Source organism: Oculina patagonica, chromosome 11 (genome assembly GCF_052425735.1).
Source record: "Oculina patagonica isolate OP01 chromosome 11, crgOcupat, whole genome shotgun sequence".
In the NCBI taxonomy this organism is placed as follows: domain Eukaryota; kingdom Metazoa; phylum Cnidaria; class Anthozoa; order Scleractinia; family Oculinidae; genus Oculina; species Oculina patagonica.
In genome coordinates, this window is record NC_135768.1 from 2,166,361 (window position 1) to 2,185,316 (window position 18,956).

The following is an 18,956-nucleotide window of genomic DNA, read 5'->3' on the forward strand; positions in this document are numbered from 1 at the left end:
TTTTCGTTTTAAAAAAGTGTTTTAGGAACACCGGCTGTTTGAGAAAGTGTTTTAGGAAAACCGTCCGCAATTCTGGTTTGCTTGTCTGAGTCATGACGTCACTCGCGCGCTTCGCTATTGAAAGGAATGTCACGATATTTTCCGATGATGTGCAAAATACTTTTCAAGTAAAGGAAACCTCAAAATAATAATTCACTAAGGTATAAACACATCAAAGGAGTAATAGTGAACCAAACATAAACAAGAATGGCCTTAGACGGATTACGAAAAACAAACTTAAGAATATTGGCCGCCAATGTTCTGAAGATGCGTTTTCCGTGACGTGGGGCGTAGCTACAACATTCTAACACCAGGCGATTGCCTCAATAACGCGAATAAATTTGGAAAATACCGCAAAGTCAAGCAAGTCTGCATTGCTATCGCTTTGTTGTCGCGATGGCAAAAACAGGCGGCGGGACCGTGGAAACAATGAAACAATTTTTAACTGGTGGAGGGTTGGGCGGGGGAGGAAAATTAAACTGGGCGCACAAACCGGCCGCCGAGGAGCTTAATTCGTTCTCCTTTATGCTTCCTTTTTCGTTTGCTTGCCCCAATGGCCAGTCCCCCTTATCAGACGCGCTTATAGGGAATCATGGTAGTTGTATTTAGCAAAACATGCACGAGATTTGGGAAGATTGAATACGACTACCACGATTTCCTGCAGGCGTGCCTCATAGAGCATATTGGTGAGCCTGGAACAGACAATCAGCGACAAAAAAGAACCACACATGCAGACAAGAAGTGTAATTTTAATCTTATTTACCTAAAAAAATGCCGATTCATTACACAACTGAACTAAGAATAATTAGCCATGCAATCAGGATGTTTTATTGCTGGTGCAATACTTTCTAAGTGATAAATAAAGAAAGATGGTAAATTTTATTTTTCTAAGTGTTAGACCTCAGTCGTTTAGTAGTGTTTGTTTTCTTTTTATATGTAATAATATGATATTTAAAAATCACCACGTGCCAGTTCAATGCCTTAAGTTATTTCATGATATCTTTGTAATTATCACAAGACAGGTGTTAATGTCCTGTTGCTTTCTTTCAATTTTATTTTTCGATACCATATCTTATGTCATCCTTATACATTTTCTTGTGTCTATTGTCTTTTTCATACGAGACTATATACCGCGACTAGATTGGGCGCCCGGGGGGGGGGGGGGGGGCGGGGTGGGGGAACTCGCTTTTGAAAGTGACGGGGATGCTCGTCGTCTCGCTTTGGGGTATAAATTTCGGATTTTCGGTCTCGCTTTGGGTGTTCCAGGCAAAACGCCAATATTTTTAACCGTAATGGTCTCGTTAAGGGTAACACACGGAGAAATATACAAATATTAATTCTATTTGTAGTATTTTGGTATCTTTTAGGGGTCTAAAATAGCTTGAGCCACGCCCGGATTGGTCTCTTTAAGGTTTCCGACGAGCATCGCCGTCCCTTTAATATGGGAGTCCCCCCTGGATTGGGCGCCACGTGTACAAATTAAAAAAAGCAAACAAAAAACAATAAACCTTCCATTTCAAAATTATGTGAAACCACGTTCGTCAAATAATCTCTTATTTCAAAAACTACAGTAGGACTAACAAAATTATCGAAACCATGTATTCGAAATTTAGATTCGTAATTAAAACAATGTTCGTCCAACGTATGCAATGTCATTACATCAGTTGCAATACAAAATGCATTTTTTAATAATTTTTTTTTCAGTTAATTTTATTACTTAATTCATTATCCAGAAGTTATTTAAGCTTAAATCTTAGTATTTTTATATTTTAATCTTTTAAACTTATATTTTAGGTATACGGTGAGTTAATTTTTACTTTTTATGAGGGCCCTTTTATAGGAAACAGTTTAGTTGGTTATATCATATAATTTATTATATCATACAATTCAACATATCATAATTCATTCATACAATTGATTATGTGATTATAATAATGAATCATCTGATGTAATTCGATGTATCATAAACTAATAATATGATATATCGATTAATATCATATGATTCATTTTACCATATAATGAATTTTATGATATAACAAATATCATAAAATTTATTATCTCATTATCTCACTGTAAATTGTATGATATATGAATTATGATATAACGGATTATATGATGTAATTAATCATATGATATAATGATCTGTGTGAAAGTAATATATAATGACATACCATAGTAAAAGTCGAAAATTGTTTAAATCATGAATCTACAGTTTTAGAGTACTTGGTTCCAAAAATTTTTTGCAAGCCCTACTGCATTTTTTGAAATACAAGGTTTTTCTTAGGAACATGGTCTCACATAATTTGAAATAGAAGTTATTTGATTTCTTTCAAATGCCGAGTAGCTAAACACCGAGATTGTGATTATATAAAATTGTATATCAGAGACAACGTTTAAGGAGTGAATTTTCCTAACCCGTGAAGAAAAATGTAATTTTAAGGGAAGTGTAAACTGTTTGACCCAAATAAAATGCGTAATAAACGAGTCGAGTAATTTAACTTTTCTATTACTACTCAAGGATCTTTTTCACGGGTTAAGTAAAACTACTCTGGATAAACTTATACCATTTGTAGGCGCTGCGAATAGGCCTTCTAGAATGGGATCCAGTCCTGAAACCTAACTAGAGTGATTAAGAGATCATTTCTCCTTACTATATATAAAGTGTCAAACAACGAGTAACTGTATTCTCTCAAATAGCAGCGTTTTCGTGATGTAGGTCAAAATTCTCAAAACGTGCCTTAATCATTCACTATCCTATTTCTATAAAAATTTAATATTCATCAACTGAATGAGTTTCTTTTTTTTTACGGTGGCCATACTGGTGTCTCCAATATCAGCGTTCAAAATGTTTACGTTGAATAGCCAGACCAAACTCATTTACTGTCAAATATCACGTTTGGAAGCGTCAATATGGCCGCTGTGACGTCACTGGAAACGTCTCTTTCTAGACGATCATTACGCATGCGTTGTTCATTGACAGAAGCAAACTGTTTATAATTGAGATCGATGGTTGGGTAACTTAGATAGTTCACCTGACGTCTTTGATATTTAGTTCTGTTTCCGCTAGACATTAAACCATCAGTCTCAAGTGTGAATCTGGTCTTAACGCTGCAATAAGCGAAGAGAGACCTGGTAACTGCTATTCTATGTCGTTGATATGTGCAGATATAAAATAACTGGCTGTGTGACTCAATAGAACTGCATTAGTCTTGTTGTAGGCTACATACGTCCATGGTAGATCTGCAGGATCGATGTTGTAAGATAGGATTATTGCGCCGTCCTCCGCGCACTCGCGATGAAGTGGACACACCGAACACTTGACTTGGCACGCCGTTTCATTTCTGAAAATAAAGGTGAAAGGAATCGTTTTTTAGAAAGACGCTAACATCTATTAAAAGTCAAATATTGCTGAAAAATACACACATCTACAAACTCACCACTCTTAACCATAAGGTCTTGTTTCCACGATGCAGATCCTGAAAGCTGAAACAGCAGGAAACATCGGCTGACCCCTCTGGTGGCGGGAAAGATGATCGCCAGAGCCCGTAGTCTGAACGATGAAGAATTGCTCAAATAGTAGAATGGGCAGGCCTGTCTGGTTGAAGGGATATGTTCCTTAGATTCCGAGGCAGCAGGAAGAAACGGCATTCTGTTGACAGAGTCGATCATCCGCAGTCTGCAGGATATAGCTTGCTGAAGCAGCAGGAAGAATCAGCATGGTTTTTTGAAGACGGACAAAAAGACCCGCAGAGCCCGTAGTCTGTAGGATTTGGATGCTAAAGCAACAGAAAGAATCGGCATGCCTGTCTTGTGCGGGGAAGATGATCCTCAGAGTACGAAGTCTGCAGGACGTTATTACCGCTGAGTAGCTGAGCTGATGGTTGTCTGATCAAAGACAGTTTTATGCCATACTGGTGTAAATCTTCATGAGTTCTCAGCTAAATTTCCAAACCGAGTGTATTCGTTGGGATGCCAAGTTACAGTTGCAATGGTGCTGATTTGTACAAAGCTGCAAGATATATGAGATACTACCCAACAACACAAGTTAACAGATATATTGCCAGGACATATTTCACATATAGTTAGGACACATATGCGATATACAGCCAGGGAGGAAGGACAGAACGAGATCTAATCATGTCTAAGGCTGAAATAAGGAAAAAAGATTATTAAAACTGGGGCTTTTGGAAACTATAGATTGCTTAAAAAACTTGAATATCCAGGAACTTAAATTTCGACCACATGAATATACATGTGTCAACGATGTAACCAGGATATCATAGGTGGTTTTTATGAATGAAGATAACTGTACTTGGAAACTTTAATAACGCTAGACTGATCAAAGAATGTTCTTCTCCTTATATTTCAAAAGCTTCAAGGGCCCCACACAACAACCCTCGGGATCTCCTCTGACAGATAATGGATCTACGGCCCATAATGATTCTTGCAGTGATTTAGTGTTGCCTTTAGGGCCCCTGCATAAACTTATTTGCTCTTATGAATCTGACATGTGATTTTGAGCAAAAGGTCAAACCTGATATTGCTTCTAGGATGGTTTGCTGACGAGACCAAGGTACAATGTTCATGCACAAGGGCTCCCCGTCCAACTGTTTCGGTGTAGATGTGGCTAAGGACAAATACGAAGTCGTCACAGGCTTAAGCTGGACTGCTCAGTTTCTGATGTGGTCATCACCAATCAAAACACTGGTAGCGTGACTGGATAAAAAGCTGATTGTTCAAGAGTTCTTTTTGTACTGCAATGGGCAGGATGTTAGCTGGTCGAACCGAAAACGAGCTGTTTTTCGTTTGATGAGGGCTCGGTCATCTAGTGGTAACTGAACCTGGGTTTGTAGAAAACTTTGTGGATGCATTAGTGGACATAAAAAAATTACAAACCAATTAATAACATTTCACGCTCTTGCCTTTTTAGCTTCATACACGAAACATCAATTATCCTTAGCTCAATCTTATAAATTACTTATGATGAGCGTTCTGAGGATTTTGGGGTACAACAAGACAATATTCCCAAATGCAGGTTCAAGCGGTTTTTAATCTTTTTTAATCTTGATTAAAACTTTGTATTTCTTTTAATGGAATCTCTCTGCGGAGAGTTTGATAGTACGCCAAGAATGAAGTATCCTATGGTTCGTGCGTTTTCTTTACTCCACTGTGTTGTTAATTAAAAAGTTAATGACTAGATTCAACCCGCATAGTAGCCTGCGAAAATTGCACATAGTACTCACAATCAAGCATCACTGGGGAAAGCTCCATCTTCCGTTGCTGTCAATGGCCCAACCGCTTGTTTGTCGTCCTGGCCTTCATTGAGGCAACACCAAAGAAACCTGTTAAGACTCAACTTCGAGATGAGTTAATAACAAAAAAAGCATGACTCAAGTCGCTCACTTTCGCTTGCCTCGTGGCCAGTTTCAGTTCTGTCGGTTAGGGCATGTGACTTCTTTCCTGTGGAATATCAAAGCATGCGCTGACATGCAGACAAGAGAGAACTCTTCAAACAAAGAGTTAACTCTCAAATCAGGGGCGAATCTAGGAGGGGGGGGGGGTTCAGGGGGCCTGCACCCCCCTCCCAAGATAACCTGTGGCTTTCTAAAACAACTGGTATTCTGAAAAAGTTGTTTACGTCCGGCGGTCAGTTACGCCATTCCTTAATGGTCCACCCCATCCTAAGAAAAATCCTGGATCCGCCTCTGCAAATAATTTGAAATGGAAAATTAAGCAAGCAAAGAGTTAAATCTACAGAACAATACTTATCTAGTCTCCTTTACCTGAAAGCAAAGGAAAGGTGTGTGGAATGCTGAACAGTCAGTTGCAGATGGCCGCACGTAGTTTATTTACCTCAAACTTTAAACTGTAATGGAATTAAAAAAGTGCGAGTTTAATATAACCTTGTATAAACATAACGATGTGCTTTTTGTAACGACTACGTACCTCGGTCTTTAACGGCGTGATGTCGTTCAGATCCAATCTGAAAAAAAGCTCCTGGTGTTAACTAACTGTAAGTATTGCCTTTTTGTTGTTGAATTAGATAAAGCAACGCCAAACGAAAAACTGGTTCGCGAGAATTCATGTGTCCCCGAAAATGGACATCTAATGTACGGTACCACGTTTTACGCCGACGAAAATGGGCGTGGCTAGAATCCACCAGAACGCGCGAGCTGACAAACTCGTCCGAGTCATCCACGAAAATGGACGACCTGAACACCGGAAAAAGTTCTTTGTATACAATTAAAGCGAATTACTACGTCCCCGAAAATGAACATATATTGTACGGTACCACGTTTTATGCCGCGGACGAAAATAGGCGCAGCTAGAATCCACCAGAACGCGCGAGTTGACAAACTCGTCCGAGTCATCCACGAAAATGGACGACATAAACACTGGAAAAAATTCTTTGTATACAATTTAAACGAATTACTGCGTCCCCGAAAATGGACGCTAGGAAAAAATAACTGAGAGCAGCAACCTTTCATTATTAAATATTTGCAGTCTTCACCACCATTATAAAATATTACAAAGAGCGATATCGAAAGAGAAGGAGCCAGTCGAAGGGAGAAAAAATGAAACGAGACTGTGAGTCGGTTGTGTGCAGATCAGTTTTTATTAATAAATTATTTACAGCATTTAGAACAAATTAAAATGACACAAAAGTATTTTTTTTTTGTTTCAACTTAGGCCAAACATTGCACTAACTACACACAGTACAGATATTCAGTTTTTACAATAATAGACAATAAGCTTTTGAACCTGATAGACGGAGCTGAAGTACGCTAAAACGACACTTACTTTGTGTTAACCGTAAACATCGTTTCTTTGTTGTGTCTTTGAAAAAAGAAACGCCAAAAGAAGAACTTTTCCTGTAGGTTGTAAGAATTCGTTGTACCCGCAAATGAAACACGTTTTACGCCGCCGAAAACTGGCGTACTTAGGACCCGGCCCGAGATAACGCGAAGTTGAGGAAATTAAAATCGATAAGTCATCCCCGAAAAATGACTGCCTGAGGTGCTTTAAAAAAATTCTCGTTGAAATATCATGTTCTGCGTCCCCGAAAATGGACGCTTGGAGAACGGAACCATCCAGAAGTTACGATTTTACAGAAACGAAAACGTCCCCGAAAGTGGACAATTTAAAGTTTGCAACATGATAATTCCTTCCCACCCCCATAGCTCCCAAAGAATAAGTACTTTTATAGAGGTAGTTATTCATCCAGACAAAAGAAACTCACAAAGTAACGACAAAACACACTGTTAACCGAAACGTTATTTTTATTTTCAAGTTCTTGTTTCATGCCGGTTGTTTTTGCTCCCGAAAATGAGCCCCGACGGAGACCATGATCTTAAGTATAAACCTTATACATGGATTTATCTAAATGTATCCTATACCCCCCCCCCCCCCAAGAAAATAGTTGGTTAAAATGCCTCATAACACTAGTCATAAACGTTAGTCTCTACTATTCTTACATTTCCAAAAGAATATTACAATACTTCTAGGTACATTAGCTTGAATTATTCCACAGGATCTAAAGTAATCCATGAGGGGGTGCGCTCCTATTTGAAAAAAAGTGCCCAGAGAAACCAAGAATGTTCCTGTGTCTGTAAAACTTGACACTGCTCGTGGAACACGCAGGGTTGCTCGGACATTTATATAGGGTTCGCAATGGCCTGCTATCGAGAAAACCGCGATACCAGGCCCTTGTCGTATATTCGCGGTTAAACCGAAAGCCGAAAGCCGAAGTCCGAAAGCCGACCACGTTCGAAGCCTTCCGAAAGCAACCGAATCGAAACGTTCACTGAGCCGGAGCCGAAGCGAGGCTATATATGCTGTATAACGCTGGAATGCAACCTGCACTACAGTCCACAATGCCTGTTTCGCCTTGGTTTATACGTTCTGGAGTAAATTAAGTGATTTTGTTTTTCAAACAACAGCAATTCAGGTTTGATTCTCAAAGGAAACAAACATTGTGGTGCAGAGCGCGTGTTGCACTTCCAAAGTCTTACAGCATTTATCCGCGCGCGCTTTCCACGCGTGTCACGCGTGTCGCAAAGACAACAACAGCACAACAACAACAACCTTCTTATTATTATTATTTTGCAAATATGATTTTATATTACCTTAAAAATGTCTTAAATAAATAAACAATTATTCACCGACCTCAGAATGAATAATTGCTGTAGCATGTACCACATGGGCGAATAAGGGTGAACACGGTAAAAAAGCTAATTAGACATATTTTGCGAAATCTTGCTGATTACTGAAATCTTCAAGCACGCTTTTTGTTCTAGCTAGACTATGTGGAGAATCCAAGCGCCCGAAATCAAACCAATATTCACCAGTGTGGTTCACACTGGTTTTATAATTTTTTTTTTACGCTATCTATTCTTTCTTGTCTATCAATTCAGATGCAATGAAAAGGGTTGCTGTTTTTTCATGTGTCCTCGTTATCCGTGCGTGTTTCCAATGTTATCTCCTTGCTTCACTTGTTTTGATTGTCTTAGCTCGTCGATGTTGCGTCTACCTGACTAATTTACTCTATTACTGTCTTGCTATTGCGTGAGGTCGAGCTTGGCTTTCCTTTCTCCAGGCCTTAGTAACATATAACTAAACAGGTCTTAACAACTGTTTATCGAGTAAGCTTGTGTCGATCCAGTCTCCAAGTGGCGCTCCAGTTCTCCACCGGAAGTGAAGTCTACCAACGCCTACAATTTGTAGACGGTCTAAGCGACCTGCGCCTGCGAGGTGCAATGCAAGCGGATTCCTTGAAGAGACTCGTCCCACGAGGCAACGCTAACAAAGAGACATGTATATGTCCGGTTGCTAACCCCGCCTGTAAGCGAGAAAAGCCTTTCAAGTAACTATAAGTAACTCCTTTGCTACGCTCTCAGTATCTTCACTGTCTAGATAAATGATAAGGTCTTCTCATAGGATGCATCTGGTGAATTGTCCGGTAAATCGCTTTTGGAGGCTGCCTACGCTGAAATTTGTAAGCGATATTAACTAGGATGTGTGCTTTGTCCCAGATTCCCGGCTAACTACTTAAAGCCTTGGCGCTGAACTACACTCGCAAGTGCGAGCCTACACTAATTAGCTACCTGCAACTAGAAAGCTGACAACTTAACGTGACAGGAGAAAACAAAACCGTCTTCATTCCCGTGTTAAGTGGTCATTCTCTAGTTTCCTAGCTTTTATCATTAAATAAGTTAATTAATCGATTAATTAGATATTTAATTAACTGGATGAACCTTGAACCGAAAACGACCCTGTTAATAACAGCGATAATATTGCTATTTAAGGGGTAAAGTTCCAGTCAATAACAGTGATATTGCTGTCACTGAAAGGAACTTAGATAAGAAAAAAACTTTAGAAAAAACACTAAGCGGGAGATTGCGCATGAGAAGCCGAAGTGAAGCCCGAAGTCTTGTCGAAACAAAACCGAAGCGTGCCGAACAAAAGCCGAAACTTAAACCTAGAGCCGAATAATTGACCGAATAAAATATTCGAAGCCGAATTATGAAACCCAAGAAAGGAAAAGGGAAGGCCCATACCCAACCCACCCAGCACTAACTAAACTGTCTAAATTACGTTAAGCCGAAACAGTCGAATAAACCGAATATAAACTAAATGTAAGCCGAAAATAAGCCGAGTGTTAGGTTCATCCAGAGCTCTATTTACCCACCCTTCCCTACCCACAAAGAACCACACTAACCACTACCAAGAACTGATGCCTTTCGTTGCCAAGACGACGCTGAGAACATGAGTTGTACTGGCATGGACTGCTAACTTAGGACAGTGGACTGACTGCTTGATGAGGTCAGGAGGAATCAAACTGAAAAGGACACGGAAAAGAAAAACAATGAGTCAGTTTTTACTTCTAAGTGAAATATTTGTAGATTTGTATATAATCTTATACTTAATTACATCTGCAGTTTCTTTTATACTATTCAGTTACACACCAGCCGAAGTTATGATCGAGAAATGCATAATTAAATATTACGTTTGTATTCGGAAATATAATTATTGCCCCAGATCCACACCATTGTGTTGGGTTCAGAGCTTAAATACGACTATACAAACATTTCCCTCAAATAAATTAAAAGAAGAAAAATCTTATAAGGTGACATTTGATTTCAGGCCGGTCACTGATTTCAATTTATAAACTTCCACGTCTTTCTTCCACCATTGATTATCAAAAGTTGCCCGCATGTTATAAAAAGCTGGACAAAGTTCACTACATGTATTAAAACTACGGGCGAAATATAAACTAACAAAGGAAATAATATAAATAAACAGACAAACGTACCTGGCATTAATATATCAGCGTTTAGACCGTAACGGCCACATTTCGGCGCCATGATTATTTCACGAAGTTTGCTTGGAACACGTTTTGTCAGGCTTTGCCTTCAGTGAGTAAATCCTTCGGTCGCTAGGCTCTGAAATGAAAACAGCAAGAAACCGACTAAACTAATTGGGCAAGTTCCCGCAAATACATTTAAATTTTTCGGTTTGAAGTCGAGTTCAGCTCTCTCAGAAGAAAACAATTGTTTACCGAATCGAACTAAAACATTTTCATTAATACTCACCATTTTTCTAGTCAATATCATTTCTTTGGTTCTGTAGTAAGAGCAGCTACAGCTTTAGAGTTATTTATCCTTGGGTTTGTCAACTAAGACGCAACAGGCTTCGGTGATTTAGTGTTCAAAATGTTAGCAACGTTCTTCCTTTACTCTCGTGTAGAAGCCGAATATTTAAATTTAAATTGCGCGCCAACTGCTTTAATGCACGCCCTCGACTAAAGACGGTATCTGATTGGTTCACGTCATCAAGCGCCGCACGGGATTTCGCTGTTTTACTGTTCGTTGGTTCAGTACGCTAATTATTATTTTTTTACGGTAAAAGGACAAAAATTGTGCTCTCTGTGGGCACATATCTACAGCCGATAGGCACGGCTTTCATGGCGGTAAGCGGAAAAACCACCTCGACATTGTAACATCTCAAGAGCAAAAATAAACACTACAGAAAAAGCATTAAATTCATGATCGCGTAACCAGATGATTTTTCAGTTCGTGAAAGCTTTGAACTTCTATCAATTCAGGCCTGCTAGCTGTTTGCAGTGTTCTTGCCATTGATGCAACATGATGTGAAGTCGGATGCCAGAGTGCATCACGTCACTCCCTTCCCCGCAAAATAATTCAGGGGAAATAAAAGAGGTTAGTAAGAATAATGGAAAAAAATAACAAATAAAATTAAATCGGGATTTATGCTCCACGTTAAATATTAATTATTAGCAACGAATCTGTACATGTCCTGACGTCCCGTCAGCTTATCGTAATGGGATATTTTACCAACAATGCTATTTTATAAGGCCGTGACTCCATTTGTCGCCTTTTCTTCAACTCGTTTTCATAGCCTCGATTTCAGAAGTCTTCCTTCAAAGGTATTTCCGAGAAAACTTAGTGCGTCTTAAAAATGCATATGGAGTGAAACTTGCATGCAAACTCTAAGCTAATCTTAGGTAAACTAATGAAGGTAAACTGTTTGCACAGCACTCATTTGACTGTTTATGAGTATATATCTAAGGCAATTCTTGATTAGAGGTCCACTTATTAAGATTGTCTTTCAGTTCGTTGTCTCTATATAACCTTTGGTTGGAAGGGGAGTTGGAGCTTATTTTTGTAACTTAAGGGGAGTGGGAGGATGATGAAAGTTAAGTTTTGTCCCTGGGGGGGGGGGGGGGTGGCCTTCATTCTAATATTAGCCTCTGTAGATGTTATACGCGGAAACGTTGCTTGGAATACGGGAAAGGAATGGCTTTCTCCTTGCTGTCTTCCTTGATTCTTGTCTTCCGCCGTTCATGCATTCATTTGCTTGTTTTGCTCTCTATTTCCTTGTTATTATCGCGCAATAGCTTCCTGGTGCCCCGCTGTTGTAGCACAATAGGCACAAAGGTTTCGGCTAAACCACAATAGACTCAAAAAGCACAATAGGCATAATAGGTTTCAGCGATAGCATCCGCTGTCAACAGAATTAATGAAGAACAAATCGTGACGGATTGTTGTGCATAATGCCTTTCGAAATTCTGTAGGTTTTAATACTATATGACCACCTTATTACCTGGCATTTCCAATCTCTCAGCAAAAGTGATATCAGAGAAAACTAACAATATTGACGCGAACGTTATATTGAACTTTTTGAACCAATTCAAGTTTCAGCAATTGCTAAATTGCAAGAATGAAGTGAAGTGCAGTCGATGCAATAGCTGCCCAAGTGGAATGGAATACGGAAGGGAACAGCGGTTCCGCAATCCAAGGAAGTTAAACATAATGGAAACGAGGTTGTTTCGAAACGTGCTGTTCTCGCAACGAAAAAGTAAGCAGGAAAGAAACTGTCGCTGAAACAGATTTCTCAACAGCACGATCGCGGTCGTTGTTTGACCTTGTTTGCAATCCGTGACGCTGAAGCGGTAAACGAGCAGGCGAAAATATAGGAATAAGAATCCCGTCGAGCTGAAGCGACTTATGTTAGTACGTGAGGCACAGCCCAAGAAGATGCTATAAAAGCATGCAGCTTAGTTTTGAAAAACAGTTGAAAAAGTTCTTGGAAGAGTACTGAAGACTGCAGACAAAGAGACGGACAGCACTGAAGAAACAGAAGAACCTTAAAGAGGGAAAGACTTCTCTGCAACCATGTTAAACGTAAGTAAATACAGCTAGTTAGTTTTTAAATCTTTTTTACAATACCCAGGGAGACGAATAATACTTTTCAGACGTATAATGCATCTAACACTAAACGCGTCAATACAGGTTTATTGAAGACGCCCAAGTTTTCTATAAGACGTTGAGAGAGAGAACTTCTCTTCATTTTTCTTATGATTTTGTTGCCACTTTAACTTAAGGGGCAGCGAACTGATTAGGCTGACAGCCGTCGCCGTATGTTTTATTCGTCATTTATCTAGACGTATAATACGGGACGCCTGACGTGAAGTCGTGCTTTTTTTCGGCATATATCTAGACGTTTCTGCAATAACTGGACCTGTAAAGTGGAGTAGCTGTAGCATATTTTCCCCGCTTAAGGAAGGTTACGCATTGAAAGGGCAAATTAATCAGTGGTCAGTTTTGCATTCGACAAAGCAATAATGCAAGGGGCGATCTGCTAATTTTATCAACGCCAGTCGTTTTGTTAATCTTTATAGCCAAACGAAACTTTTCAAGCTTTGTTGTGATTATGTCAGGCATGATAGATCGTACAGCCACAGATTAAAAGTGGAAGTTGCTCAGTCCGGCCAAATTGGTTGTAGCGTATTGATTCTAGCTAAGCTTAACTAGGAGGCGATATCAGTCCAATTTCGTGTGTTATTTTTTTTGTAGGCTAAACCCCCTTTACTGCACTGTTGCGGTGAAGGAGAATGTGAATCGATCTCATCCAAACGAAGTGTAACTAAATTGCAAATGATTCTTTTATCGTTTATCTTAGTACGTTCTGGTATGAGTGGATAAATACGAACTCATTTCAGCGACCTCAACATTCTTACCCTTTCGTAATTCATTTTCCAGTTCAGTGACTCATAACCACATTGTTTAGTTCTGGCATGGGGCCATATTACCTTTTTATTTCTCTTTATTTTTTGCAGAAACCATTCGTTACTGCGGTCCAAATGGCGCCGTTATTCCTCGTTCTCCTTGTTTTACCAAGTTTCACAACCGCTAAACCAGCTTGTAACAACTGCGAGGAGAAAAGTGAGGACTCTTCGAATTCTTCTAAAACGGTATGTTTTAAATAACTGATGTCTACGCCGACACAAACCATGCTTCCGTAAAGTTACTCACACTTCCATAAACCAGGGTCCCCCCTCTACGATTCTGCAACTTTCAGTAGCTGTTTATTCATCCCTTCCAGAAATCCATGAGTTTTTACATTGCCATGGCAAGCTATGATTTCATATGACGTCATCAATAACAAAAGTTATCAACCGTGTAGAGCAAGTTAAGGGCTTTCTTTCAAAAAAAATAATTTTGCTGTGCCTTAATAGAAAGAAATTTTAGGGAGGGGGTCCATCAATCCCCTTCCCCTTCGACCAAGGTGGAGATTTGACTTTGCTTGTGGGTCCGAGGAATAATAGATTGTCAAATTGTTTTATCAGAACCCAGTGGCTATTCTGTCAGTTGAAGGTTTTTCTCTATAATTTTCGGCTATAATGCGAGCTCAGAGGGCCTTGTATTAATCGATAGTAGGTGCCTGTGTTGTCAGTGAATCATTCTGTAAGCCCAGGGGGGGGGGGGGGGACTCTCATATGAAAGTGACGGGGATGCTCGTCGTCTCGCTTAGGGGTGTAAATTTCTTTTTTTTGGTCTCGCTTAGGGTGTTCTGGGAAAAACGCCAATATATGCCAATATTTTAAGCCATTATGGTCTCGTTTAGGGTTCCACACGAAGAAATATACAAATATAAATTCTATTCTTAGGTTTTTGGTATCTTTTAGGGGTCAAGTAAAGCTTGAGCCACACGCAGATTGGTCTCTTTTAGGGGTTCTTTTCAAATTTTCCGACGAGCATCCCCGTCCGTTTCATTTAATTGCAGCATTAACATAAGAATACAAGTAAAATTTTACTAAAAAGAACAACAAATAACTGTGTCAGTGCATTATAAGGGTCAGGCTTCGTCACCCTAACATACACGTTTATACATAATTTGTAGTTTATTAAATGTAGTGAAGTAAAAATATTATTGTCATTTCATACAACAAGGTCGTGGATTTCAATGTTCAAATCGGCGAGGCTGGGCAAGAATACAACGAGAAGATTGAGGTTAATACAGACAAGCAAACAGAGCTCTTTCGAGTTCCCGCTCATCCTGGAGTGGATCGCAGTGATACTTTGCATGATTTCAAACAAGTGAGTGTTGCAAATAACTGAGTCGCCACTAGCTGTTTGCAAGTGACGCAAATTTGCATGTTCCTTTCAGTCATTTCAGAGTGAGCTTACCTTCAGTTCACGTTTTTCCCCTTTTCTCTTCATTGTGTTATTTTACTCACTGCTAAGGAAAACCGCTCAATACTGCTGGCTGCCCCCGGGGGGTTACTCAAAAACGTTTTGTACGGGGAGGCTCCGTCCCGAGGTCCAACCCTTTACCCTTTTATATACCATTTTGACAGAAATTGCACCCCTTTCGTATACCTTTTACTAAAAAAGGTACCTCTTTCATATACCTAAAAGACAAACAGGAAGTCTTGATGCCATTTTTATGTAGCGTTTAATAAATTTAAATGATACAGCCATAAGCGCGTCTGTTTGAAATATTTTAATTGAAGGCCCTTTTTAAATACCTCAATGACCGATATCCCTACCCTTTCGTATACCTAAACTTGTGAAATCCCTACCCTTTTATATACCCGAAGCATGAAAAAGGTACCCCTTTTTGGCGGGGCCTCCCCGTATAGGCCATTATAGGGAGTACCCCCCCAGGTGGCTGCCCCTTGGTTTTCTTTTTATGTTAGTCAGCACTGATACGTATTGCTCTTTGCTTGTCACAGAATTTGACCATGCTGCGATTCCCGGACAGCAAGATGTGCTACATGTTCCCTCTTGTAAACGAGCAATCGACACCTGAGAAACTGATACAAGATCTTGAGAAGGCTAAGCAGGTAAAAACACGAAATCTACTTCAGTAACTAGTTGTGTTAAAAAAATACAATGCACTGAATTTCAGTTTTGTTTTACCCCAAGCAGTCATGCAAAAGGTCATAATAGTGAGAAAGCGGAGAGGATGCTTTTGGACCCTTGACCGTTAAGACAAACTGTCAATTACATTTCACCCTTGTATTCCTCCCCCGGGGTTCCTTCCAAACGAGTTTCCACTGACATTTCAGGCGTAGCAGGCGTAAAAAAGGGGAGGAGGAATGGGGGAAGGGGGAGGGAACCCCCACCCCACTCTGTTTTTACTCCTCAAATTCCCTCAATCCTACTACCCAAACTATCTCACGCAGAAAATGTCTTCTCCAATGTAGTACAAGAGACACAAGCTAGGGTATCTAATGCTCGTGAAGGGGTGCTCAAGTAATTTTAACACACCCTACACGCTATTTATTCAAACGGTATATATTTTGCATTCATTCCTCCATCAGATTACTGTTACAGAGACCAGACGAGTTGATACTACGTGGATTATTGACGGTGAAGTGACTGATCGTTCTGTACTCAGTGATGAATTAGCAGATTTTTGTTCAGATTATCCAATATACCGCGTGAGAGAGGCGCAGGAGACTCTGAAAGTGACAGGAAGTCAAACAGAAGGTGAGGCCGATTGAACTGCTACATGCAAACTATTTGCTCTGAATCCCAGCCTCAATCATCGCGGGTCTTTTAAAAAGTCGTTCAATCAGTTTTTCCAGTTTTTTTTTTTTTTTGCTGTTTTTTTCGTTATCCACATGAATTTACATTAATCATCAATTTCTGAAATAGAGGAAGGAGGTCTCAAGTTAACGCTTTTATTCCAAGGGTTTTAAGCAAAATGTTGCACTTCATGGTGTACTTTGAGGAATATTTGAGAGACCAGGCTTCACGACCCTTCACGCTTTAACGGCAAACAGCAAACGTCAGAATGCTGCTAATTCTGTTTATTTTTTCTCTATTTATTGAATAAATCCATCGGAAAAATAGAAAATAATTAATTTTGCTTATTCTCAACAAGCTCAAACTACTCACTTTTACGTATAAGCGGCAATTGAACTGCAAACGGCATAAATCAATAAGCAGTATTATATAGACAAGAGGGTAGATTTATAGTTTCCTTACGTTTTTTAGAACTTTTAAAAATAAAAGGAAAACCAGAGCACCATACATGTATACATGTCATGCTTTCGCAAAAATATTCATGAAAAACAAAGACAATCATAAAATTTGTCTTTGCTTTTTAACTACAGAACTCAATGTAAGATGATCTGAATACAGTGGAACCCCGCTTTACGGACGCCCGGGTATTACGGACAGTTTCGTTGGTCCTGACGAAAACCTCATACATTTTCTCTTAAATTAACCCGCTTAACCCTATTCAGACCGGGCTTTTTTTGGTCTTTTCAGACCGAGGGGGGGGGGGATTCCGCCCCCCCCCCCTCCGTAACTTCCAGAATATTTAAATGAAACTTACAGGATATATAGTATGTCCCAAAATCTATCTTTTGGTATATGTCACGTGGGATGATGACGTCACATCACGTGACAATTACATCATAATGTCAAAACAGCCGCCATCTTGGATCCGCCATCTTGGATTTCGAATTTTTTTCAAAACGTCAGAAAACCGCCCAAAATTACTGGAAAATACTCAAAACCAATAAAAATGTGCTTAAAACCCGTAAACAGGTGAAAATAATTGCTTTAAAGTTATTTTTCATTAATAGAAACACGAAAATTACAAATTTGGGAAAACATGCCTGTCAAAATGCCGTTGCCATGGTGACGTCAAGTTCCTGACACAACAACCTACCCTACCAAATTATTCCCAGATAAATTTTAGATAAAGTCGCAAAGTTTAGCAGCGTTTGGTTGAATATTCAAAAAGTTATCAGCGTTCAAAGTCGGCGCGGGCACTTTCCGCCCCCCCCCCCCCCGGTCTGGATAGGGTTAATACGGACGGAGTTAAAACCGTTTTATTACAAGAAAAGTTTAATTTAATAGCTTGACTTCTGGTGTTTGACCCTTGTACTCAGTTTAAGTCCTTTAATAAGGTTTTCTGACTGCTGTTCCTATTCAAAAGTTTCACTTTCTTTGCCTTTTGATTCAGCTTCCGTGCAAAGAAAAGTTACCGACTCTTTCAAATGAGTTTGTAGAGTTTAAGAACGGTTACGGTCGGTGTTTCAGTTACAAAGGAAACTTTAAAGGAAACGTTCTGTTGCTGTTGAAATGCGTTTTATTTCTTGTGTATAGTAAAGTTGCGACATTTTCAAATAATTCCACTGTTGAGCACATCAAAGTTTAGTTCGAGTGTATGACTAGACCGTAAAGTTTTCGTAAAATCTATTTATTTTAGTCAGAGCGTTTACAGTTTGCATTTGTTACAGTTACAGTACAATTTAACAACGTTTTGTTGCCGTAAAAACGTTTGCCTTCGTCTTTGTGTCGTTAAAACATGTATCCATGACTTTTTTCTGAGACCCCGCTTAATACGGACACCCGGACAATTTGGCCTGTCCCCTTGGTGTCCGTATTAACGGGGTTTCACTGTATCATGTTCCTCTTTTGTCATGTTACAGAAAGAACAATCCCAAGGAAGAGACGGAGTGGTATGAGCACCTTGTGTCACGGTGGCATGGATCTCGATACAGCCTACGAACAATGTAACAAACCTGACTTGAAGTGCAAGGTAACCGGCAAAACATGCAACAAGTATGTGATTTGTAATGTTGGATTCGGCCCTGGGGAGCAGCCTCCGCCATACCTCTTCTCTGCCGCAAAGGTTTTTTCTACCTCCAATGGTGATATTTGTTGGAGGGATCACATCTATCGAGCAATCGTGTGCTGTGAGTACATTTGCCAGTGAACGCATTTTCCAAAGCTACTTTTTCATGAAGCAATTTAAACGTTAACAACGCTAACATATTATGTTTTGTTTGGCTCGATCATGTCTCCTATCGCCTAGCATAGTTAGAATGCCGTCTTATTTCCCTTATTAAACAACAATGATCAATATCCAAAGTTTTCTCCGTACAGTACGTAGGGCAGGACGAAGAGCGACCCTTGAAACAAGGTGTAAGTTTTCAACACCTGTTCTAGGGTATCAGTTTGTGTAATTATTGTAGTGTGCAGTTCTTGTAAGCGTGTAATTCTCTGACTAGTCAGTCTAGTAGCAGGCGCTACTGTTATTGGTGCTATGGGCATTGCTCCTGTTGTTTGTTCTTTTGTTCCAACCTCGTT

The 18,956-nt window shown here is 39.6% G+C and overlaps 1 protein-coding gene across 1 annotated transcript; it reads left to right on the plus strand.

The window, feature by feature from the left end:
• The first annotated feature begins 12,078 nt into the window (after positions 1-12,078).
• Positions 12,079-18,582, plus strand: LOC144630954 (uncharacterized). The gene is made up of 6 exons (XM_078489311.1): positions 12,079-12,743; positions 13,679-13,813; positions 14,793-14,939; positions 15,578-15,688; positions 16,169-16,337; positions 18,296-18,582. Exons 1-6 carry the CDS (start codon positions 12,735-12,737, stop codon positions 18,580-18,582), a joined length of 858 nt encoding a protein of 285 aa, XP_078345437.1. The 5' UTR covers positions 12,079-12,734.
• The last annotated feature ends 374 nt before the right edge of the window (positions 18,583-18,956 follow it).